At 36.2% G+C, this 27,831-nt stretch overlaps 1 protein-coding gene across 1 annotated transcript; it reads right to left on the bottom strand.

Annotated features, from left to right (window-relative positions):
* Nucleotides 1-570: 570 nt before the first annotated feature.
* On the bottom strand, nucleotides 571-27,808 carry CLC-F (chloride channel F). Its single transcript, XM_088963930.1, has 9 exons — nucleotides 27,120-27,808; nucleotides 22,429-22,831; nucleotides 11,704-11,898; nucleotides 5,709-6,163; nucleotides 4,743-4,847; nucleotides 4,045-4,278; nucleotides 3,639-3,851; nucleotides 2,304-2,536; nucleotides 571-981 (listed from the first exon to the last, which is right to left on the bottom strand). Exons 1-9 carry the CDS (start codon nucleotides 27,465-27,467, stop codon nucleotides 906-908), a joined length of 2,262 nt encoding a protein of 753 aa, XP_088820056.1. The 5' UTR covers nucleotides 27,468-27,808; the 3' UTR covers nucleotides 571-905.
* Nucleotides 27,809-27,831: the final 23 nt, after the last annotated feature.

The following is a 27,831-nucleotide window of genomic DNA, read 5'->3' as shown; positions in this document are numbered from 1 at the left end:
AACCCTTGGCTAGTGAAGAAACCGAACTCCTAGGATTTTCAAAGAATGAATACAGATAGCAAACTTCAAAACGGAAATATGAGAATATTCGTCAGTCTCCAATGAAGAACAATTGCATGAAAATGGATGAATATTCGAGAAGTAGAATATTCCGACCAGTAGCGGTGTAGCACTGCTGCAACTTTAGGGTTTACGTTCTTCTAATCTGACAAAAAGGAAAATGTAAAATGTGGTTCGTTTGAGGGCAAAAATGATACTTTACAGAATAATTAAATGACACTTGGGGGTAACTTCGTGACTACTGACATTTTCTGTCTTGATCATTGACAGGGAGGTTTTTGTCGGATTTTTTAAAAATCAAGAGAAGGCTTTTGTTAAAGTAAAACTATAGGGGATGTCTTTATGATTGTCAGAAACTTCAGGGGAGGTTTTTGCATTTCACCTTATATTTTATCCAATTTTTTATTTATTTTTATAAATACTGGAACAATTTAGTTATTTAACAGTTTGAAAAGATGCATTTTGGATACAAATCACAAAAAACACTGCACACACACGCACACCGGGAGAGAGAGAGAAAGAGAGAATATTTTCTATGCATATAATTACATTTTGTCATATACTTTAGAATCAATATTACACAACCAACTCTTCATCTCCGCACATCTCTGCCCTCCGGCTTTCTTACAGATAAACAAGATACGACCATTAACACCCAACAAGCCCTCAGACGTATACTGGAGACAGTATTGTAGCTCCTCTCGCCCAAAACTTTCTTTTCCCTCTCAATCCTATAGTGGGTGAAACTATGAAATTAGGATTAACCTGAGTGCCTTCTTTAGACTTCAACCTTGGAGAGGGAGTTTTTGGAACTCGTATCAAAATTATCCATGTGACCACCACATTCAGTGACCATTAACAATAATTTCCTCCTGAAACTCTTTTTGCTTGTAGACTGAGTTTCGACGATTCATCTCCTCTCTGCACCGACAAAGAAAACCAAGCCCAAACAGTTAATCAGGTAGTGAAAAGCACTGGCGTAGTCATACTCCAGAAAAGGTACAGAAATAGGTTTCACATCTCAATTGTGATGATATATAGAACATGAAATTATAACTAAAGGGCAACCTTGTTTTATTTCATGCTACAGTGCTCACTATATAGTTTTTTTCATTGCACTTTTTTAACTCATCATGTATCTATTTTAGGAACAAAAATTGAAGAACTCAAAAAATGATAATCAGAACCATTATGTAACTAATAAAGCCACAAAAGATTAAACCATTCTTCAAATTGCATTATATCCACGTGCTTGATTCTCAAAACCTACTAAGAAATTATGAATTAGCAATTCATTTACACCAATTAGCTTGTGGCATCCACTTGAGACTTCAAAGTTAGCAATTCTTTTCTATATGCAAGAAACAGAATCTCTATAGCAATTCATTGTACAAATATGATATGCTAAGATCAACAAAGTATCAGCTTTTGACTTTGGTTGTGTTTAGTACCATTGCTGTTTCACCTGAAATATTCTGGGTTGACCAATACAAATTGGTGAGAAATATGTATTGTTAGTTTGTTACATTACATATGAGAGTCACTTCAACTAGAAAAATGCATGTGTGGGGTTGATCATTGATGATTACAGTTGAAATATCAAATTAGGTAGAAACCACAATTTGTATTGATCAACCCAAACCATTTCAAGTAGAAATAGCAATAGTACCAAACACAACCTTTGTTACATCACCTAGGACACCTAAGATAGGAGTATCTCCAATAGGTGATGAAATGAGGGAAAGTAGACTAAGAAGGTTGTCACATACATAGAAGACCATCTACAGCACCCATAAGAAGAAACAACCTGTTACAAGTCAATTGGGCTATAAGAGCTAGGGGCAGACAAAAAATGACAAGAATTGTAGTGAGAAATGACTTAAGGGATCATGTAACAATGGATATGGCATTTAACAGAGCAGAATGGTGAAACAGGATGTAGCTGATCCCATATGGTTGGGACGAGGTTTTGACGATGACTAAGGTAACAGCTTTTGACTTTTAAATAGTGCTTGGATATCAAATAAAGTAAGTCAAGGCATGAATTTGTCATCTCATGTTTCACTTCATGAAACATAAAAAAGCTTCAAAAAAACATTAAAAAAAGGCATCTAGATTGAACAAAATATAACTAATCCAGATGGAGATGATTGGGATTGATGCAAACTATGCATTAATCAAATAGAACCAAGAGAAACAAGGAAACAGAATATCGCAATGTAGACATCTAAATTGATATTAACCTGAGACAGCGCCAGATTGAATCATAATGAACAAGAGCAATGACTTTACGCTTCCATTCTTTTCTCAGCTCTCCACCACGCTTAACCACAGGCAACTGTTTGATTCCTTTGGCTTCCATCAGTTCCTTGGCTAGGGCTAAATCTGTGTCTGGATAACAAGTCAAGAGTCCACATTCACGTCCACGATAGTGTATTACTCTAGTACAGACGGATGAAACAAGGCATGCATCAACCTGGCAAGTGTTTAAAAAGTCAACATGTCATCCTTTGGAAAGTAAAAGAAAAGACAACAATAAAAATTATATTCAGAGAAATGGAACTAAAGTTCTATGTGAATAGGGAAAATCTATGATGCAGAAAAGATATGGTATGGAAAGAGTTTTGACCAATTAAAACCCACCCATGAATCTTGATAAATAACACCATGTTCCCTACCACGTTTATGATTCTGGTTTATTGGTCAGTTGTTTTTCAGATATCATATCTTTTCCATATCATTATCAAACCCCATTTTTGGGAAGGAAATGAACCAGTACTAATATCAATCTACATTCAAGACTTCCAACACCATGAAATAATATCGTTTTCCATTAAGATGCTCTATCTTCACTTGGAGAACCTCCTCTAGGCCTTGCTTTGGTTTCTAAAGGTGGTTCAATATGGGTTACAAGATCATGAAAAATATTAAGATGGGGAAAAATGGAAAATAGAACAGAAGAAAGAGAGTCACATGAAGAGAAAACAGAAAAGCAAAAACAAATACACCCATGGAAGTCCAAAGCTAAAAAGAAAAATCAGAAGCTAGCTCTAAGCAGCTGCAAAAAATCATCTAAAACCCCAAGTTTAGGCTAATTCCATATTGTTGCAGCATTTGAACTGAAAGGAACACATAATTTTCAAAGGATGGAAAAATCTCTGCCTTGTTTCTAAGCCAATCCTAGTAGCTTCATCATTGACTGCTCTTCAGCAGTAAAAGATATTTTGGTACGGCTGTAAAAGGGGTTTTGTATTTAACTGGAATATTGTACTGGATAGTGTGTGCCACGCTATAAAGCAGCAATTGCATTTGTAATTTTCTGTACATTCTTATTCTTTTCAATCTGGAAGTGGCCACTTTGTGCAAAACAAGTCAAATGTTAGGACCATACCCAGTCTACCCCTCCCAAGACCCCAGATAGCTGGACCAACATTGTGTAATGGCCTTTTCTTTTCAAGCAATAAGCTTATTTCTTAAGAAAGACAATAAATCGGTTAGATAATATGATAAAGCAAGATTGTATGCATATCCCAACATCATCATAATTCATGAAGATTGAAAACTTCAATAGTACATACATCCAAAGTGGTGGAATCCCCCTTTTGAGCATCCAAAGATATCTTAGACTCATGCCGCCTGATATCCCCAAGAGTAAGGATCCCATCAAGAAGATCTTCAGTATCAACCAAAAGGACACAATTTTGTTTGCAGTCATGCATAAGTTTGATTGCCTCAATTAAGGTGGTTGATGGTGAAACCTTCACATAGTCCTTTGACATTGCTTGAGAGACCTGAAAACCAGCACGAAGACTAGAATATTGGAAGTCTACTTAAATGTTTCAATATCAGGAAACAGATTAATCTGTTGCGGGCTAACTAAAATCTAGTCTAGGATTGAACAACATAAGTGATCAAATATGAAACAACCCAATCAACTTAATATTTTAACTGGTAACCAGTAAAAGGAACTTTGAAAGATCAAACCTTAAGGTCATCCAAAAGCATATATTCATTATCTATTTCATGACCAACAACATTTGCAATGGAAGAGAGTTCAAAATCATTTCCACCATCAGTTCGCCTCCAGATAGCCTCATTTATGTCTTCAACAGGTGAAAGAGGAGAATAGCCTCGTGCTGGTCCTCGTGTATCAGACACATCTGTCTCCTTCGGCTGGTTTGTTATAGAGGGCACCCATATTGCTAATCCAACAGCCCCCTGTTTGTGAAATAGAAGCATACGAAAGAGAATTAAACAACAATATTGGTAGGTTCCATGGCACACAGAACTTCAACAAAAATGAAAAAAGAATCATTCAAAAACGAAGACCAGTGATGCAGGAACTAATTGGTTAGAAATGAGGTTCCCGGAACTTTAATGCATTTTTTTGCTTTCATTTTACAGATCTATCAGGCATAATTTGGCCTAGAGGTTGTCTGGTCATAGTTAGCTTATGTTTAAAATTTTGAAGTTATTGTTTAAACAGTTTTTTTCTGGTAAAAATTGTTTAAACAGATTAAGAGTTATAGTAGTTTCTTTAATCTGAAATGAATGGAAGCCTTAAAGTAGCATGGGAAAGACCAAAGAAAATGCGAGCCAAAGTGGTAAGAAAAATAAACAATTTGACAGAGCAAAATGGTGGGACATTACTTCCATGCATTCACTGAGGGTTGAAAAAATACCATGAGCGGAAGCAAGATTCTGTAATCTTTTGTCAACTCGAACAGCAGTAGAACTGAAGTCAAGGGTACAGAACAAACTGAGGCTAAAGTAGCAGCCATTCCTACCTGCATTAAGATGCATCAATTTCTGAGGGTCAAAATTTATGCCATCAAAGTGATTACAAAAGCAGTGGATAAATGTGAGATAAGACCAGTGTTTTACAAGCGCAAGGCACAAAAAAGGTGCAAGGCACAAGGCAAGGCGCATACCTTTTTGAAGCAAGGCACAAAAATAAAAAAAAAATGCCAAAAAATTCAAAAAAATAGAAAAGTAAACATAATATTAATAAAAAATATAAACCTAAATTTTAAATAAATGTTTTAAAAAAACCTATTATCTAAAATTAAAATACATAAACATAACATGTAAAGCATATTCAAATGAGAATTTAAAAATAAAATCAAACATATAAAACATTTTCAAGCATGTAAGACCCACAATCTTTTTTTCCTCAATTACATTACTTCAATTAGCTAATGTGATGTAAAGTATATTACATTCCTGATTCTATGAGCCGCCTTTGTGCCACGCCTCTTGAGACAAGCCCAAACAAGTCCATGTTAGGGTCTTAAATTCTTAATTCTCATATAAAAAATAATGATTTTATAATTTTAATTGCTTTTCAAGAAGATATTTTATTAGGACGAATGAATGAACAACATTACTAAATAGGAGGTAATGCTAAGTTCAAAAAAAGCAAAAAAGTGTCAAATTTTCAAAAGGCGCATGCCTGGGTTGAGGCACAAGGCGCATCAAGCGCATGCCTAGGTGCACCAGGCATGCGCCTTTTGAAAGGCCTGCACCTAGGACCTGGGTGAGGCGCCTACCCTAAAATGCACCTTGCCTGTGCACCTATGCGCGCCTCAGGTGCGCCTTTTAAATCACTGGATAAGACAACCTGATTTAACCAAAATAAGAAAACTTACAAGTGCATAAGCCTGTGGCTGGGCAATAGCAGAATTTCCCGGAATGGCTGAATTTATAAGTTCTGCAGCTGAACCACCAAATACAGCACCAATAGCAGCACCAGTCATCAAGCTTGGAGCATAGAGGCCACCTACAAGCCCAGATCCCTTGCACAGTGCTGTGGCTACAACTTTGGCTGCAGCTAGTTGTGTTAAGAGCCAGATTCCAGGTGCTGAAGCACTCTTCCCTGTGTGTAAAATTTCCTCGACATTTGTGAAACCCCAGTACAGTATTCCAGGATACTTCAGAGCTATTATCCCAGCTCCTAAACCACCTAAAGCAGGGCAGACAACAGCAGGAAGGCCAAATCTTTCCTTGACGAATTCAAATGACTTGGTGAACCAAATCACTAGGCGGGTGAAGGCTACACTTACTACTCCACATAACATACCCAGTATCAAGTAGAGAGGTAGTTCTGCAAGAAGTGTGTATAAACCATGCAGTCAGATTTCTGAAGGGGAAATGTAGAGAAAACTTACCTCCATCTGCATATACTTGCCAAACCAACCAGAATAGATTTCAGGACTATGTAACAAAGTGTCCTATTAAAATAACATCTATGACCATACACCATTTAATTTCCATATTCACACAAAGTCAGCAACTGTGCTCCATTACATGCATTTCTGATAAGGTCTAAATTACGCCTATTTGTGTAATGTATACTAAGTACATGAGCACCTGTGGGCATGAAGGTGCTAACTTGTTAAACAAAAAAAAAGTACATCAATGTTAAATACCAAATATTGATAAAAAAATGTTATATGCCAAATGTGAAATGCCTGGGTTCAAAATCCATTTTTACCCTTTACTCACTTTCCTATCCTTATAAGAGGCAACCATATTGTTTGATTCCCATATAGGAAGTGAGGCATGTGCATGAAGGGATTGACAAAATTGCTGGTCCATTTAACCATTCGAAGAAGCACTGGAAGGTCCAACAATTGGTGAGCCATGTTGCTTGATGGTTTAATCATTGATAACTTTGACAGGAGACATTTCTTATCATATCCTTAGGTAAAGAGAGCTTATATCCAGTGTTGTAAGACTTCGACCAGACGTAAAACCATTTTGGTCATTGAGTCATGAGTAAAATGGTCCAACTGCCCAGGCAACTCCTTGACTCACTCAAATAAAAAAATGTGAATAAATGAAAAAAAAAAAAGATAGCAGATGATTCTAAGATTTTCTCTTAAAGCTATTTTGTATCAAAATAAGATTAAAACGATATATATTACAAGCTATTTCTTTTATAGCAATAATATATCATATGTTATAACACCTACTAATAAATGCATTTAGGGCAACTCTGACCAAGCCAAAAATTCTAAATATGGGGCATTTCAAATTAAAAAAAAAAATCATAAAAATTCATAACAAGCCAGGTGAGAAACATCCTACAAAACAAGCCTCATATATAAACCTAGGAGTGCCTTTTAGAAGCACACAATAATAGAAAGGATCAAATTTATGACCTTCATTGTTTCTCATGGGCTTTTAATTTAGGCCTATCAGACCTTAAGATGGGCTGGATGATCCTGCATCACCCAGTATGTTCTAACTAGTGTTCTATCCCTTGCATAGCCCTTGATCATCTACCAAATTCTGTTAACATTTTGTTGAGAGTTTAGTCAATGAAATATGTACACAAGGTTGTTCCCCAGTGTGTTTAAATATAGTATAGCATCATTCAAAAAGAAAAATATAAGAAAGAAATGAGGGAATAGAAACACCAAATTGCAGGGATAGTAGTTGAAGTGATGGAATGCACAAGCACAATCTAGAACATGCAATGACTAAGCTCTTTCTTCCTACAAGATTAGAAAATTTTGTTCTTTGAATCTAGCACAATCTAGAACAGCTATTGTAATTATAAACATTATTCTTTTATGCCATCATTATCATCATTATCCAAGCAGACCAAGCCTTATCCCAACCATATGGGATAGGCTATATGAATCATGTTTTGCCATTCCATTCTATGAGTGCCATATCATCCACATTATTCTGCTATTCCTTACCTAAAATAAAAATTATGATCTACATATTGACCAAAGGTCACCACATGAAACAAGTATAGCAAAGAACCAATTTGGGTTCATTCTAGGGAAATCAACCATGCAAGCTAATTTTCTTTTGAACTTGATTGATAGAAAAGTTCAGAGAGTAGAAGAGAGAGCTTCATATGGTGTCATTGATCTAGAGAAAGCATATAATAGAGTCCCTAGAGAGATAATGTGGTGGGTTTTGGAAAAGAAAGCAATTCCAAATAAGAATGTGGACCTAATTAAGGATATGTATGAAGGCTCAATAACCAATAGGGCTGTTCATGGGTCGGGTTGGGTCGGTTTACTGAGATTTTTCCAACCGACCCGACCTGGTCGGGTTACTTAAAATTTAAACCGAAACCGACCCTGTGTTAAGCAAAACCGACCTGGTCGGTTTGAGTCGGGTTGGGTCGGTTTGGGTCGGTTTCAACTCTAAGTTCAACCATGCTTGAGAGTCAAATTGTATTAAAGATTGTGCTTGAGTTGAGGGGCTAAGGGAGGCGGACCAAGTTAGAATAGAAGTTATCAGGAAAATAGAAAGTCAAACTGTATTAGAGAAAGAAGACTGAAATTTGTATATTTCAAGAAACCTTCTAATCTAAGTAAAAAATGATACCTAATTATAATTGTAATTGGTTGCCTATTTGGTGTAAAAGACCATAGAAACTAGGATCCTTTGATTCTTTTCTTTAAACTTTTCCAAAAAAAATCCTTGTCTAGTTGTCTTACAATACTTGCCTTTAATGCCATTCCTAACTAGAAGACTAGAAATTAAGTTAGGTTGTAACTAGGATAGAGACAACTTAGTTAAGTAGGAACTAAGTAGGTTGTAACTACTAACTACGAACTAACTACTAACTACTAAGTTGGTTTGGTCAGGTTGGGTCTTCTTATGAACAGCCCCAATAACCAATGTCAAAACAGAACACCTATGAGAGAGACATCAGATTTTATAGTTATGGTAGGTCTTCACCAAGAGTCAGCACTCAGTCCTTATTTATTTGCACTGATCATAGATGATTTGGAACATATTCAAGAGGAGATCCAATGGTGCTTGTAATTTGTTAATGACATTGTATTAGTTGATGAAACTAACGAAGGACAAAATGCAAAATTAAGTTTATGGACAAATACCTTAGAAACAAGAGGTTTTAAAATAAGGACTAAAATAGAATATATGCTATTTAAATTTAATAAAAAGAGGGTACCCTTATGATTGGAGACCAAGAGATAATATGATATCTTTTGCTACCTTGGTCAGATAATTCATAACAAGGGAGAGATCGAGGAGGTCACCTTAGAATTAGAAAAGGATGGGCAAAATTGACAGGTGCATCTGGAGTCTTATGTGATAGGCAAATACAACTTGGGTTAAAAGAGAAGTTCTATAAAATGGTTGTAAGGCCAACACTGTTCTATGGAGCAGAGTATTGGATAATAGAAACAACATGTCAAAAAAATAAGTTAAAAAAAATCATTTGAGGGAACTTAAAAGTGATTTCAACTTCCAATAAGTGATAAAACGAGAGAAAATATACTAAAATAGTTTGGTCATGTGCATTAAAGATCATCTACAACATCCATAAGAGATTGTTTGTTGCAAGCTAAAGGTGCTAGAAGGGCTAAAGGGAAAACCAAAAAGGACGTGGTTTGAAGTAGCAGTGAACAATTTAATCACTCGCAATTTAACAACAAATATGGCACTAGACTGAACACAATGGTGAAATAGAATTCATGTAGACAACCCCATATGGTTGGGACAAGGCTTAGATGATGACGATGATGATGATGATGATGATGATTGTTTGCTATTATATTATTTATTTTTCAGATTGTTTGCTATTATATTATTTGTTCTTTCTTAAGAGTTTAAAATTTTGAAAACATTGACCATATTTTCTTAAATTGTGTATAATTAAGAAAAACAAGGTTCAAAATATCAGTATCGAGTATCATATTATTAAGCTTGGATACATATACGGATGCGAATATGCTTTAAAAACACATGAGTACAGTGGAAATATATGGATATGATGGATAAATTAGGGAAACTCCTATAAATTCTACAAATACATTAATAACACTAAATTTAAGGTTGAAATAACCACAAAAAGGTATAAATACATAGGAAACATATTTTAATAGTACATATGAAGATATACATTACAATCAAAATAGATTCTTACAAATTATTGATAATGCAACACTTAAGAGTTCAATAAACACGTTGTATAGATTCTTACAAATTACTACACGTATGAAGCCATTATTATGTTATTATTTGTTTAAGTCAATTACCAATCAATAACTATAAAAATATATAATCAACCTAAAACATATATTAGACTCATAAGAATGTGGAAGATCCAAGACACAAATCATATGCAACTATTATATTTTAATTACTAAATCAATTACTTTCTATTTTATTATTTTACTTTAATATTAACAAAAAAGTCAACTTAATATTAAATTCTCAAATAGTTTTGCAAATAATGAATATGTTGTTATTTAATGTAAACTAGCGGATGCAGGGGCTGATGAGGGGAACTAATTGAACCAACCCCTGTTCCCTCTCCATTACCATTGAAAGTTGCAATGGCTGGCGGCAGCGGTCAATGGAAGCAACGCAGAGAGATCAGGTTTGAGAGAGAGAGAGAGTCTGAAAGGTAAAAAGACCAGAATAGCCTTTGACCCCACATGTGAGGAAGTGTCATCGTGTGGATACCATTCCTTGAAAGGATAACACATCCACATACAGGCCTTTTGCTTTTATTTGGATTATATGAGGACACTAAATAAAATAAGACTTACTTTATTTCACTTCTTAGCATGAGATAGAAAGATGGTCTAGTGGTCATAGAGCATACTTCAGATTTGGATGACCTGGGTTCAAGTCTCCCTAAATGTATGTGAATATGGCACAAAATTTGAATTTCAAATTGTATCATTGCATATTGCATTCTATAGCATATCAGCCGGTACAATGTGATACCAAGTGATATGGTGTGGGCATGGGTGGAATTTTAGAAAAAGTGCCTTATCCACCCATGCCACGTGCCCACCTGGTCTGAAACCAATACAAGACACCCTGTATTGGGTGTATCATGTCAATATTTAAAACCTTGAAGAGAAAAGAATCATATTAAAACCAATGATTTCAACCCATGGTTCAACCTACTGAATGGACTGGTCAACCTATCACCCAACCAGGTTTCTAGGTCAGTTTACCCCTCGAACTGTTTACTTGCAAAAAACATTGACTCAGTGAACAACCCAGTGACCAAGAAGGTTGAACCACTGAACCATTTGACCTGGCCAGTAGGTCACAGGTTCTGTTTTTATTTGATTTTATTTTTTAATTTTTTTATATTTCCATCATTAATAACAACAATTGTCATTTATCAAACGTTTTTGTTTAATATGATGAATATATAAATATTAGAGATATGTCCAATTTTTTGCATTTTATCTATTTTTATATTTTTATTATTTGATTTATGATGTCACAGGCTAACCCATTTGATCTGGATGGTTGAAATGCATATGGACAACCCATAAAGAAAAGAACTTCTGTTTCTGGGTCACTTTTTAAAAATTTGATTAAAACAAATTATTTGGATATCCATGTACATCTAAGTTGAAGCCCTTCATGTCGGTGGTGCCTATAGAAATGGTCAAATGTAAACATTTCATGAAAATATTGAGAAACATTTAAACATGTATACCATGAACAAACATGCATAAACATATATACATAGAAACAGTCAATCACATAAAAGCAAAAGTTTTCTACAAGATGTTTAAGCATTCCACTTTTTGATATTATCCATCAAACCATTCCCTGATAACCAAAAATTAATGTTCTCATTTCTAAAGCTCAGTTGGTTAGAATAAGATAAAATACCAGCAGCAGATTTCAGATCATACGTGGGCACTGTAAATGCTGGTCTTTCTCCAAGTAAAATGGTTGATACAGTGGATGATATAACAGATGCCAATATTATCATTGCAGTTGTAAATGGAGGAGAGTTTTCTGCACGAAGTGGTCTTAATACAGTTTCAATGGAAAAAAAACAACCAGCGACTGGTGCATTAAACCCTGAAAATCCAAAAGGGAATATCAAGGATCATATCCACAAAAAAAAGAAAATATTCTGAGGATTATAAATGGTTCACAATGTTAAAAGTAGAAAATAGAAATACATAAAAGAATACAAGACAATTATATATGAAAGTAAAGGATTTAGAAAATGGTACCTCACTCCTAAAATTGAAAGTTCAGAAATCTATTCATTCAAATAAATCAAAAACTCAACTTGGTATTGATCCTTGGGACAAAGCATTTGGGTCGAGACAAGCATGACCATGTCTTTGCCTCTAAGTAACTCATGGGATTGACAATATGAAGCCATAATCCCAAAATACTGTGTTTGCACAGGTAGTAGTTTTTGTTTTTTTCCTTAGACTGTGTTTGGTTGCAGTGCAAATTCATTTGCACTGATGCAAAACTATGGTAGTGCAAATGATTTGGGTGCAAGTTTTGATTTTTTTTTTTCAAATTTTACCTTACTTTGTTTGATTGCAGTAAAAATGAAGTAAAATAAGACCCAAAGCACAATAGAGTAAAATCCAAAACAAAATTGAACCAAAATTTGCATTTTTTTCATTTGCAGTCCCATACATTTGTATTAGTGCAAATAAAATTGCACTGCAACCAAACACAGTCTTAAGAAAATCCAAGTCTACACAAGTGGAGGTATTGTAGTCTTTTGTTTTTTTTTTTTTTTTTTTTTTTGCTTCTAAGTCTATGGTGATGAATGAGAAATTTCTTGCTATTATTCTAATTTCTCACATATTCAATTATATTTTTTTTTATGATGAAGTTTGATTTGGTGTTTCTTCTTCCTACTGTTCTAAGTTTTCAGCCATTCTTCACTATGATCCAGCAGCTTAGCTTGGGTATTGGAACATGAAAATAACCTGGAAAGATAGTAAATTCACATGTAATACACATATTGAAGTTTCTTGGTAGAAAACATCCCAAATTATGAATTGTACAAGGTAAAGGAAAATATGCAAATAAAGAAACCTGGGGTTGATAAGGAGTGAGGAGATCATCCTTTGTGTCCAACCTACCCAAGAATCTTTTACTTTCTCCAATTGCAAAAATAAAATCATTGCTGATGATGTTTCTTCTCAGTTGGGGCTTAGGGGTTTATCTTCAAACCTGGGGTTGACAAGGGGTTTTAGAGATTTTGAAGCTTTTGAACCTTTTAGAAGACCTAAAACTTGTTTTCCTTTGTCATCCAAGCCTCCAAGGTTGATAAAAGAAATTAGAGTCCAGATTCTTGTGGTTCCTTTTCTTATGCTTCTTTCTTTAAAACCCTTCATCAGATCAATACACCTCTCCAACCTTTCCCTATTAAAGCCATCTTGGAAAATCCCTCTCCTCTGAGGTTAAAGCTTCTTGTTGGGAGGTTGTTAGACCTGTTCATGGGCCGGGTGGCCGGACGGGCCAGCCCGGCCCCGCCCCCGGACGGGCTTGAACGTGGTTATAGGCCCACGGGCTTAAATTCGGGCCAAAAAGCCCGGCCCGCAATAAATTCGTGCCGGGCTCGGGTTTTGTCAAAATAGCTCTGCCCGAGCCCGGCCCGGCCCGACCTAATATTAGACTTAAAGTGAGTAATGTGATTATGCCCATTTGAATAATTTTTTTTATTTAAGAATATAAAATTGTGTTTTAAAATACAAAAGAAAGGGGAAAAAACCATCTTGTAGGCCCATTGTTCATTTAAATAGGAAAAAAACTATTTGAATTTTTAATTCTAATTTGAATAGGGAAAATTGTTTTTGTTTTATTAGGTCGGGCTTCAGGCTCGGGCTCGGGCTCGGGCTTCTGGCTTTTTATCAGGGCCGGGCTCGGGCCCAAGTTATAGGCCTGTTGGTCGGGCCGGGCTCAGGCTCGAGCCTAGCATATTTCCCTTAATGACAAGTGAAAGCCCAAGCCCGAGCCCTGTGAGATGCTACAAAAATAGAAGTCTTGGCATCTATCCCCTCATGTGTGCATCCTCTAAGAATGGGGAATGTATTAATCATCTCTTGTTATCTTGTATGCATCTATTATCTCTCTTTGGGGCATCATGGACAGCAGAAACAAATGTCAATGACCTAATTTTCTCTCATTCGTTTCCTTGTCATACAAGGAGGCAAAAACTAATGTGGCATTGAAAGGTTGCAATATTGTGAAGCCTATAGGATGAAATAAATATAGGGGTGCTCACGGTGGGCCTAAATTCCAAAGTGAATCGGTAGTACCGGTTTTTGGAAAACCGATAACCAAAACTAAACCAAAGCCGATCGGTTTGGCCATCGGTTCAGCTCATCGACTTTTTCAATTTTTTGACTTTATAAAATATATTATAAATAAATATATAAATATATAATAAAAAATTAGAAATACGTATAAAGTATTATATTATAAAAAAATATCATATTATATATTATAAATAATAAAATATATATATAATATATAATATACATAAATATATGTATAATATATATAAATATATATACCGACTGGTTCGGTTAACCGCCAGTATTTTATATTGGTTAACCAAAACTGAACCGATAGCTTCGGTTTTTCAAAAATACCGATCCGACTAATTTGGTTAACCAGAATTTTTTAAACTGAAGCTACTGATTCAGTTTTGGTTAACCAATATAAAATACTGGCAGTTAACATATAATAAAAAATTAGAAATACGTATAAAGTATTATATTATAAAAAAATATCATATTATATATTATAAATAATAAAATATATATATAATATATAATATACATAAATATATGTATAATATATATAAATATATATACCGATTGGTTCGGTTAACCGCCAGTATTTTATATTGGTTAACCAAAACTGAACCGATAGCTTCGGTTTTTCAAAAATACCGATCCGACTAATTTGGTTAACCAGAATTTTTTAAACTGAAGCTACTGATTCAGTTTTGGTTAACCAATATAAAATACTGGCAGTTAACCGAACCAACCGGTATATATATTTATATATATTATACATATATTTATGTATATTATATATTTTTATATATTTTTTATTATTTATAATATATAATATGTTATTTTTTATAATATAATATTTTATATGTATTTCTAATTGAATAATAACTTCTTTAATCAAAGATAATAAACTTTTACAAGCATCCCTTGGAGAGGTGTGAGGAGCAGCCTCTCCTAAAAACAAAGGTTGCATATACTCAGAAAAGAAATATTACAAAGCTGCCCAAAATAACACTTCCCGAGAAGACCCTTGTTTAGCAAAAAAATCAGCCAAAGCATTTGCTGACCTACCCACCCATTGGACTCTAATTGTCATGTGCCTTGTTAACCATTTAATTGTTTTTATAAGATCCCTATAACACCAAATGACAATCTAGGTCCAACAACCATCCCACAATCACCTTAGAGTCCCTTTTAATTAGTAGATTCTCCACCCCAAGTTGGTTGGCAATCCGAATCCTTTGTACTGCAACTAATCACTCAACCCTTGTGGAATCACCTATCCCCACCAGGCCTGAAAACAAGGATATGGTGTTACTATCCTCATTTCTCAAAACCCCTCCTATGCCTAACAGTCCTAGATTGCCTTGACTTCTCCCATCAAAATTCAGCTTAGTAAACGCTTTCGGAGGTGGAGTCCAAACTGCTAAAGTTCTATTTGTCTTAAAAGAAGTATTAACTACTACAGACCAACTTCTCCAAATGTCATCAAAAGAAAAGGAAATAAAGGAGTTCAGGGTTTTCAGAGAGTGGATAGCCCTACTTAAAATACACTCCTTCACTATTGAAAATGTTCTCTCCTTGTCTTGGAATATTCTAGCATTCCTCTCTTCCCAGATAGTCCACAAGGCAGCTACTTTGAAACATCTCCAAATGATTCTCCCTCTTTCTGTGGACCAAACAAAGGTAGACAAACTAAACAGCAATTTTGTGTCTATTGGCAAGCTCCACCTACAACCAAACAAAATAGACATCTATTGAAATAGAGTTGCAACAAAGGAACAAGAAATCAGTAAGTGGTAGCAGTCCTCGCTATGGACCTTGCACAGAAAACATCAGTTTGGGAAAAGCACAAAAAAGGCATGTTCTTTTGCAAGTTCTCCAAATTATTAATCTTACCATAGCACACTTCCCAGCAAAGAACAACAATTTTGGGGAGAGCTTAGTCCAAACTTCTTTCGTAGGGAAAGTCCAAGGAACCAACATTTGAAAAAGGAGGCACAAGTAAAAGAACATTTTAGAACAGGGGCCCAAATCCTTCTATCAAACTTCGAAGGGTCCAAACAAACATTGCTAAGGGAAAGTAACAACTCAAAAACACAATCAAACTCAACCACCCTCAAACCTCTATGAAAGCCAAAGTCCTAATTCAAAGACAAAGGGAGGACTGGGGAGGGGGGAGAGAAATTTGGAGACAACCTCTTTTTTATAAAGGGAACTAGAATAAATAGAAGGAAAGAGGTCTTTTAGAGGTACATTACCCATCCAAGTATGTACCCAAAGGAGAACTGAATTTCCAGAATAGACATCATACCTTGCAAACTGGAGAAATTTGGGAAGTACGCCATGTATTGCTTTCCTAAGATGTTGTTAAGGTAGCCCGACGAGATACTCTAGCATCCTAACCAGATTCAGAACAACCATGAATACAAGTCACAACGTTATGCCACAAGCTTTCTCTCTCCAAGGGCCATCTCCACAACCACTTCCCTAGTAAAGCTTCATTCTTAAGAACCAAGTTCCCTAATCCCAAACCCCCTTCTCAAAGAAAAACTTTCATCAACTTTTCTAATTTCTTAGCCTCCCTAGAGGGAATCCTAAAAATAGAGAGGAAATACACCAGTAGATTGGCAAGCGTAGCCCTAATCAGAGTTACCCTTTTTTTATCAGCAAAGGTAAATTTTAATATGCATTATATAAAACTTAAGATGACAATTCTGTGGGTAATCTCCCACAACCATAGGACTAAACAAATACAACTGGAATTGCAGTCCCCAAAACCAGCCTTACAATTTATCCCAAAATAAGTGCTGCCCATTTGCCCCGTGTTTAGCTAAAAAGCATCTTACATGACATTTGCAGTTCATCTCACACATTTAAAAGTAACACTCAATTCCCTTGATAACCTTTCAATTTCCATGATTCTTTTCTTGTAAACCCAAGGAGTTAGACTATGAAATTTTGTCCAAGAAATAACCACCTGAGAGTCCCCTTCCACACCTTTGAAAACCAAACTATTTTGCAAGTTTCAACCCTTGAAGCAAGGCCATTAACTCTGCTGTCAGTGGTTCTCCTTCTTCTATAGGACCGCGTAAAGTGTTAGTATCTCTCCTTCTGTACCTCGGAATACACCCCCTAATCTAGCCCTTCATTTCCCAAGAAACTTCCATTAAAAGTTAGTTTCACAGCATTAGGTGTTGGCAGTCTCCATTCCATAACCACCCTTTCTTTCTCTTGAGTTGATTCCCACTTCCATGATGTCAAAATGTCATTGAAGGAGAAGAAATCATGGAAGATTTCCAAGGATTTTATCCAATTTGCAACTTTTATCTTAATGGTTTCTATGATGTCCAACTCAGATCTACACTTTCCAATGAAAATCCTCCCATTCCTTTCTTCCTAAATAGTCCAAATCAGATTGATCTCATTGCTTTCCACAGAAGCCTTCCTCTCTTCTTTGACTGTCTCAGGAGTTTGGATCAAAGAGACCCGCTACATCCTAGGGAAGAGTCTACCTGTGACCAAAAAGAGAACAGAAATGCTCCCAAACACAAAGTATAAAAGTACAATGAATAAACAAATAGCAGATACTCTCTCTACTAGCTTTGCAAAGGCAGCAAACATGAGGTGAAATATAATTCTTTTTCCAAACAGTGAATAATAAGTGTTACCCTCTCCCCCAAAGAAATATAATTCTTTTCCATGCTGCCAATCTTTTTCCAAATTTTTCTAGAATTGAATTCCAAAAGCAACTTTCCCTAGGATTGGCACCCAAAGGTAAGCCAAGTAGGTCAGGTGGGCTAAAAGAAATAGAGCAGTCTAAGCATATTGCAATAGACTCAACCTTCCTATCATCCAAATTGATACCCACCACAAAGCTCAAATCACTTCCCACACAAAAAAAATATATATATAATATCATTCACAAACTGTAGATGAGTCACTTAAACACTACTTCTGCCAATCTTCCTACCACTTATTACCTCCTCCCTGTCTGCTTTTGAGATCAATCTACTAAGCACATTTGCCACCAGTGTAAAACAGAAAGGAGAGAGAGGATTACCCTGTCTTAAACCCCTGCAAGCTGGAAAGAAATCCTTTACCAATCCATTAACCAACACAGAATAGTGAACTACAGTGAGATAACCAAAAATCCAATTACACCATCTTTCCCCAAACCCGTAACTCCTAAGTACCTTTAAAAGGAAACTCCAATCCATCAAACCATATGCCTTCTCAAGGTCCAATTTGCAAGCAAAACCTTAACCTCCAGATTTCATCAAACCCTTCACACACTCATTGGCTATTAAAATTCGATCAGTTATTTGCTTGCCTTGTACAAAAGCTCCTTGAGCTTGAAAAATGAGGGATGGTAGAACCACTTTAATCCTCAGAGACAACACCTTTGCCAAGATTTTATAAATGCTAGTCACCAAACTAATAGGCCTGTAATCTTTAGGGTGCTTAGCATCAATCTTTTTAGGAACAAGAGCTAAGAAGGTGGCATTAACTCTAGGGATGATTACATCTCTATCTTCAAATTCCTTGAAAACTTTAAGCAAATCCACCTTAGCTATTTCCCAAAAATCTTTATAAAAAGCCATGATAAATCCATTTGGACCTGGACCTTCTATCCATAGAGAACACGCTTGTCTAACTTCCTCTTCATCAAAGTAAGTCATGGCCTTGGTTCTACCTAATCCAAGAACTCTTTAACTGGTCAAGCTTTAACTAGTTCATTTGCCAGGATCTTTGGCAGCTCAGTGTCTGAGGCCTCCCACCAATGCGGGGTCTGGGTAGGACAGATGTACACAGCCTTACCCCTGCACATACAGAGAGGCTATTTCCAAGATTTGAACCCTGGTCACCCAAGTTGCAATGGAGCAACCCAACCATTGCACCAAGGCTCACCCCCATCTTCTAGGCTATTTGCACTTCTAGTATTCTACTTGAAAAGCTCAGAAGTATGTGATGCTGCAGTCTTGAATTACTCCAGTTCCCAATACTCCTAGATCCCTAAACTGCATCCATCATATTTGAATGTCAACCTTTTCCATGCAGATGCCCCCCCATTGTTCCCTTCATTGTGCTTCAGCTCTTTGATAGGAAGCAACTATTTACCAATTTCCTAATAATTCATTCATTGATACTCCTTTGAACTCATCATAAACCATTACACAAGATGCAATTCTAGAAGTTGCGAGTTCAATAAATTTGTCCACCCCTATGCTGTTTTCTTCAAAAATTCTTGCATTCATTGGATATTATCATATGCAGGATTTAACGGTCACCATGGACAAATTAATGTGGTGTTGGCAGATTGTAGTGGAACTTTCAGCTAGAAGACAGAAATGAACAGTAAAACGTAGGGTCCAAAAGTAAGGAGAAAGAAAGTCAAACTTTGATGGATGCAGCTTAGGCAACCCAGGGGCTATGGGTATTGGAGGTGTGGTTAGAGATGATGGCAGAAATATCTTGCGTAGCTTTTCAGGACCCGTTGATGAATAGAAACACTTTGAGAGCAGAGCTTTTAGCCCTATTACACCTGCAAACTGGTTGGACCTACAAGTAGAAGGGGATTGTCAAGTCGTGGAAAATTGGATGATATCAGGAGAAGAAACACCATGCATACTATGGTTTCTGGTAAGAGAAGCAAGAGGCCACAAATTTGAGCTGTTCATTCAAATAGGTTCCAAAAGCTGCTAACCGTCTGGCAGATTTCATAGCTAGATCAGGGGTTACAAGGGACAGACTTGAGTGGGATACGCAACATTGCAAAGAGAGATGTAAAGACCTTTTACTGTTAGTCTGGTATGAAGAGCAAAATGTGGTTCTCTATGTACCATTGCAACCCACAGTTTTGGGTTGTAGGGATTCTTCTTTTCACATTAATGAAGTTCACTGTACTGTTGCTGATAAAAAAATGGTAGAAGGGCATAGAGAAAACACCCCAACAAAAAAGAATTTTTTCTTTTACTCAATTTTGCTTGAACCTTAGTGCCCATGTGTGATTTGCATTCCTTTCCCTTTTTCCCTTTAGTACATTTTGCATTGCTATAAAATATCCAAAAGAACATTCCAAATGAAGCCTTTTTCACATCCTCAAACACAAAATGCACCATGACACAGCCCAATATTAGAGGCCCAATGTCAACTGGTACCAACAGCCTCTTGCAACCTTGCATCGGGAATATCTCCCCGTGAAATAAAGCACATGAGGAGGGAGATATTCCCAAGGCAAGGCTGTAAAGGCTGCTCGAACAGGCATTGCCCTGACAGAAGCCAAACTCCAGCAGAGATTGGCTTAGTCAGGGCAATCTCTCTGGTTTCTCAATTCATAATAGTTGATTATGAAAGAAGACTAAACAAGTGACATTGGTTCAGGTTGGTAAAAGTTGCTTTCCTCAACAAAAAGATGTATGGTATAGTTATCTAGCCTACCTAGAGAAGCTAGACCTGGGCCCTAGGGATAAACCAAGAAAGCATGCAAAACAGGAAGTAAGCCACAACCCTAGCATATCAGATTTAAAAACAAAAAATAAATAAATGAATGAATACATATGAAACAAAACTCCTTTCCTTCAACCCCTGACAGAGGTGCCAACATAAAAGACAGAGCCCTTGACCCTCTAGTATAATGACTAAAACTCCATAAACCTTTACTGACAACTTCCATCCAACCATTAACAACTTATGATTTATCCCATACCTCCGCCTATCTATTCCAACAGAAGCAATCAACCTGAAGCCATTGTTTTAAAAGCAAAGGCACGACAAAAGTGCAAAGGGCATTTTGCGCCTGAAGCTTGAGGTGTGCACCATTCCGAAGCAGTGTGCAAAATTAAAAAAAAAAAAAAACAAACAAAAATTGCAAAAAATGTATAAAAATAATAAGTTAAGAAAATATTTAAATAATGTTAATTAAAAATGCAAACTTCAATTTTAAACTAAATATTTAAAAAAGCTTTATTAGCTCAAATTAAAATACATAACCATAACATATAAAGCATATTCAAATTGAAGATGCAAACAGTAAAATCAAACATATTCAAGTATGTCAAACTTTCAATTTCTTCATTTCTTTCCTAATTGAATTAGTGCACTATTTCAAATGGATAATATGAAGTTAAACATGTCTCACTCCTAATTCTACAAGCCACCTTTGTACCAAGCCCCTTGAGGCAAAGCTCCAAGAACCCCCTACTTGCTAAAATTGTTCATTTCATTCTTCCTAATAAAAGATATTTCCTAAAAGCTAACTTTTTTGAAAAAGATAATTAAAATTATAGAACCATTTTAGTAGGACTTAATAATTTAAGACCCTAACATGGAATTGCTTGAGTTTTCTTGAAGGGGCTTAGTTGGGGTCCAGGGGGCCCCGCACCCAGCCCAGCCACTGTGCTTCAAAAAACACAAAAGAAATGCAATATTTAACAAAGACATGTGCCTGAGCTAAGGCACAAAGCACACCAGGTGCACTAGGTGTGCGCCTTTTCAAAGGGGCAGCACCTGGGCCTTTGAAGCACAAAATAGTGTAAAGTTTAACAAAGGTATATGCCTGATCTGAGACACAAAGCAAACTAGGCGCACTAGGCACACCTTTTCAAAGGGGCTGTGCCTGGGCCTAGGCGAGGTACAGACCCTAAAATGTGCCTCACCTATGCGCCTAAGAAAGAAAACAAAATACCTAGTTTTCATTTGGACTGTACAACACTTGCAGTAGGTTATATATGACCTCTGCAGAAAAACCTAATAGGAAAAGTAAATCCACTTCCTTAAAGAACCAATTATCTAATGTAAAATGTGTACTACAATATAACCTTAAATAACAAAACAAAAGGCATAATAACTGATCACCTTGCAAAACTCTAGAAATGAGATATCAAAATAATAATAATAATAATAATAATAATAATAATAATAATAATGAACAATGTATTCATCCCAGTCCAAAACTTGACTTCTCAATTAAAAGAAACAACTAAAAATAAACAAAACTTCAAATCCTTTTTGCTTAATAATTAAAAAAAAATTACCATCTCACCATTCCAAACCTATTACAAGGTTAGCTCCACTACAACCTAGACCCAGACGTAAAAAATTTGAAGGTTGTTAAATAAAAAATGCTACAACATACACTCTTGAACTAGGAATTTTCACCATTGTGAAAACATATGGGTTCTTTGTTTGTAATTCACTTTTCTCCTTTGTGGGGGTGTAAGGGGATAGTTTTGGGTTCAAGACTTACCAAAAGGAAGTTCCAATCACTATAATGAAATCAAAATTGTTGAACCACAAAAAAAGGTTTAGCAAAGACAAACCAGAATACCTGAGGCAATCCCAGCAGCTGAACCAGCTGCAACAAGAGCTATCCGCCTCTCCCTGTTGCTTTCCATCATTTCTGAGCACCCATTTGCACATGATTTTCCTATATCAACACTTGGACCTTCAGGACCTAAAGAACAACCAGTACCTAAAGTTACAGCAGCCTGGATGGCCTTTATTGTTGGGAAGACTCCAGCCACCAAATCAATGCCTTGACTATGAGAAGATCGAGACTGCCTTATTTGGTCAAATATTTCTAGTAGTCCATGCATCATACCGACAACAACTCCTCCTGTCACAGGTATTAACAGTATCCTATGCCATGTATCAGCTAGTCTCTGTAAACGGAGCCAAGCAGCACCTTCACTTGGAGTGCCTGCCCAGGCCCATTCATGTATTACATGTACCTAGATGAGGAAACAAAACTGTTATCAACAAGGTGAAGAACAGAATCTGAAAGAACAACAACTTAATGACCGCAAATAGATGGATCAGAAAAGGCAATGAAGCATGTACCTACGAAGAATAAAACATAAACAGCCTCAAGTTATTTCTTAGTATTAAGAGAAATGTATAACCCCTTTTATTTGATTTCTTTCTTGTCCTTTGTAAATCAGGTTCTTCTCTTTTAGAAATTAACTTTTCTTTCAAAAAGATGCTAGAAGAAATGCTTTCAACTTGTGGTTGAACCGACCAGTCAGAGCTGTCCATGACATCACCACGCACCGGATTTTTGGGTCCATTTAGCCCTTGAACCATTTATTTGCAAAAAAAAAAAAAAGAGCTCAGTCAACAATCCGGTTACTTGGCCAGTTAAACCGCTTAACCATTTGATCCAGTCAGTGGGCCACAGTTAATTCTCTTTTTCCTCTTTTTTTTTCTTTGCATTTTTAACTATTTCCTTCATTAATAACAATAATTCTCATTCACCACACTTCTTTTTGTTTAATATGATGAATGAATAAATAATATTAGAAAGACCCAATTTTTCTGCATTTTCTATTCTTTCTGTTTTTATTATTTGATTTATGACATTATGAGTTGACTTGTTTGACCTGGATTGTTAAACTGCTGACCTGTCACTCAAGGGAAAAGTGGTTCTGCTTCTGGGTTGTTTTAAGTATAAATTGTATTTAAAAAGAGCATAGAGATTTACAAGTATGCTCATGTACAACAAGGAATTATACATAACACAGAAAATAAAGAACTATATAACTTCTTGTATATTCTTACAGTTGGCAGAGTTTGAAGACATGGACAGAGAAGCTTCTCGGAGATCTTTCTGGATTGTTTTGGAGATTATTACACATAGTGATGCATAGGTTCTGATAGGCTTATCTGGCCTTTTGGATAGTCTTTCTGGCCTTTTGTACATTAAGACTGTCAATGAAAATAGGAGTTCAATACAAGTGGACACCAAGGTCAGCTAACCACCTAGCTGATGCCTTGGCAAAGTCTGGGGTATATAGATTTCAAACATGAAACGTATTGGGGTTAAATACTAACTTAAGGAAATGTGTAATGGGCGGGTTATCTAAGGCCAGCTACCTAAAAAGGGTGCAAGGCACTTAAACATTGTAATTAAAGTTTAAAAAAAAAAAAAAAAAGTTTTTATTGATCAGCTACAACATTTGGATCCATTTGCTCTAGGTAATTCAGGTAATCCTTTTTGATGGATAAGGTGATTCAGGTAATTATGAAATTTCTTCTGGTGTTTTTATTTTATTTTTTTTTTTTTTGAGATTCTTACTACTTCTAAGCCTGTCAGTAGACTATGTATCTACCTCCTTCAGATATTGACCACCCTATGAATGATAGTAAAAGGTAGTATACTCAAATTGACTTTTCTACTGCTTATCTTTTTCAAACCTCTTTCTTATGAGTCATTGTCTTCTTCTTATTGTTCCTTTGTTTTTGCCACTTCATTTCTTCCTGTGCTTATTAGCATTACACAAGACATGCCATATCCACAATATTAGGATGTAATAACCCAAAAAATGGAATCTCTCATTAAAAATACTGCCAGCGAGTTAGTTAATATTCCTAGTGGTAAGGAACCAGCTCAATGTAAATAGATGTTCATCATCAAATATAAGGTTAATGGTTCAACGGAAAGGTATAAAATCAGACTCATGCTCATGGACTACACTTAGATTTGTTGGTTTAAATATCAAAAGACCATTGCTCCTTTAGCCGAAATGAAATCAATTCATCTATTATTATCTCTTTCTGATCATTGCGCTTGGCGATTGTATCAATTGAATGAGAAAAGAGAAAAAGAAAAGCCTTTCTGACTGGAGATCTCCATGAGGAGGAAAATATGAGGCTGCATCCAGGTATCAACATACCAGAAAATAAATGAAAGTATGTCATCTCCAGAAGTTAATTTACAGATGGAAATGGTCTCCTAAAGCTTGGTTTGAAAGGTTTAGGAATGCTCTCCAGAGAATTGGTTATAAGCAATCTCATATTGATCATACCTCGTTCATTAAAGGGAAGTGTAAGACCGACAGGACTAAAAAGTTTCATTCTTTAGTGGAGAGATCGCAACTCGCGCCTCTCTGAGGGCTGCTTGTGTGTGTTAATATTTCTAATTTAATAAAAGGATTTATTTACTTATCAAAAAACAAGAAAGTGCATTTGAAACTTCTCACTATGTTACCCAAATACAGCAAGGACACGATTGGATACAGCTCTGGAGAATTTACACTAGAAATTTAAGCAACTAACAAAATAAAGCACCCGTGTACAGATATTCAAGTATTATAGGTTTCTCAAGTAGGTTAACCACTTCAATAGGGATAAGAAACAAAGAAATGAAGTACTTATATTAACTAATTGACATTTTAAAATAATTATTTTGTCTCCCTTAGGTTTTCTAAGAAGGCCATCATTTTTTTCAAAGCTCCCCACTATTGATTCCAAATCATCGTTGAGACACACCTAGCACCCAAAGGTTGCCCCAAGTAAGCCAAGGGCAACTATCATTTTGTTTGGAAGGTAAAGTGAAAATTTTATTGATAGAGGGAGAAACATAGTACAACTATCATAGACTACAACCCAAGGTCAACACCATTTCATCTTTGTTTTGCACCTCTCCAACATCCAATATTTCACTCTTAGCCGGGCCTAACATTAGGCCTGAAATTGCTTCAAACAACCAAAGGATGGTTAAGACTGTAAAAGGTATCCATTTACTTTAAGTTTGAATATAAAATCTGATCTGAATATGATATATTATTAAACCAGGACTGAAATATGAATTCAGATCAATGCTATCCAAAATATCCAAATCCAATAACACTTAAATATATAATAATGTAAATAAGGTCCAGTACACAACATTGGTGCCTGCTATTGCAAGTCTTGGAAGGGATAGACTGGACACAGACCTAACCTCAGGCATTAATAAAGTTGGTTTGAGTGTTGTATCTTTACTAAAAGTGTCATAGGATAGGAGTTACTTTTTAAGTCATTCCTAAACATTTTTGAGCAACAACATTTCTAGTTCATTTTATTAATAATATATTATTCAGTTCATTTTTAGTTTACTTTATTAATTATCAACAACATTTCTAGTTCATTGTGTTAATGATATTAAATTTGAACCTCAGTACATTTGATCCAATTGATAACCCCAGAGGCATCTGAGATATAGCAATGACATTTGTTCTGCATCACAAAAGAATGATGTGTCAAACTGTCACCAGCTACTGAATAAGGTTAGCAATTACTCCAAAATTCCCAATGAAAGCATCATCTACTGCTTGTGGTAAAGCCTTCCGAGTGCATCCTCCAAACAAATAAACAAACAATAGGAAGAGGGAACCACCCTGTCCTGTACTGTCAAAGCTCTCAAAGAAGCCTTTAGATACCCCCCACTTTATAGAAGTAGAAAATTTTGGAGTTTCCAAACAGGTGAGATCCAGTTTCTCCACTTCCAATAAATTTGCTTTGCCCAATATGTAATCAAGGAAGCTCCAGCTAGGGTGGTTATATGCTTTCTCCAAGTATATGTAATCAAGGAAGCTCCAGCTGGGGTGGTTATATGCTTTCTCCAAGTATATTTTGCATGTCAACCCAATCCTACTAACCTCTACTAGAGAAAATCAACCCATTTTCAATTAGGAAACACCCCAGATTTGACGGTCCTGTAAGAATAGCTCCTTCAGAGGGGGAGATTATCACAATCTTTACCTTCTTCATTCCCAAAGCAAGAGTTTTGGATATCATATGGTAGATGCTTCCAATGATAACAGCTAGAAGGCTTCCAACTCCATTGCGCCTTTCTTTGGGATTAATAAGGCTAAGAGAATGGAATTCAAACAGTCCCCCTGAAATACCTGGAACACCTTTAACATATCATCTTTCACAATGTCCAAACACCATTTACAGGAAAAAGAATATGGTGAAACAATGATTCCCCGCTTCTAAAATATAGCACCACATCATCATAAAAATATCTAATTCTTCTCGTTCGTTTTCGAATATGGGAATCATTAAATTCATTACAGAAAAAAAAAAAAAAAGGAAAGAAAGAAAACATAGACACAAGCAATGTACCTAATCAAAACATGCGGAACAACACATTAAGACCTCATCATAACGACTCAGAGTTTCATAATCAAATGCATAAGAATAATGAGTTACTTAAATGATAACATGGAGAAGAAACAGAAGCAAAGCCTGACTCACCCCCTTGTTGAACGCAGCGACGCAGAGACCGGTGGCGAGGCCGAGGAGGCAGCCAACAAGAAGCAAAAACCACTCAGGGGGAGCGCCATCGCTGAGGGCATCGTGGGACGATTGATCACCTACCACAACATAAGAAGACGTTGAAGACGAAGGACCAGAAGGCTCCCTGTCCAAATGCTTCCGGCTTAGGCGTCGGCCCGAGAGCTGTCGATCCAGATGCCTCAGCAGGTCCCTGATTCCTTTCTTCCTCCCTACTCCACCTCCCTGCGCGGACTCCAAATCCGGTTCCTCTGATGGAGAATTCGATCGCAGCATATGTATGTGGTCACCGAATTCTCCACCCGACATATCCCGCTATCTAGATCTAACAAGAATCAACGAAGACTTGATATGTTAAGGAGCAAAAGGAAAGGAATTTGCTGAACTATTTCAATAAAATAAATGGAGATGAAGAGGCAGAGGCAGAGGCAGAGGCAGAGGCCCCTCATGATTTGTTGCTCTCCTCTCCATGCTCATCCCCGGAGCGGATCTCGTCGTACGCTGCAAGTGCAAGGGGGAGAACAAACGAAACAAAAATAAACAAAAGGAGAAATATTAACCATTGGTAGTTATATGCCAACATTACAAAGAAAAACCATAACCTTGAGTGATTGCTGTATCGTACCAAAAAAAAAAATAAGGTGATATCTGTAGCCGACGGTACCAGTCTTTC

The sequence above is a fragment of the Nelumbo lutea genome, chromosome 1, assembly GCF_056320005.1.
Source record: "Nelumbo lutea isolate HS-2025 chromosome 1, American lotus-T2T, whole genome shotgun sequence".
NCBI classification, from domain to species: Eukaryota; Viridiplantae; Streptophyta; class Magnoliopsida; order Proteales; family Nelumbonaceae; genus Nelumbo; species Nelumbo lutea.
Note: the sequence above shows the minus strand (reverse complement) of the source record. Positions and strands in the feature narration are given on the sequence as shown.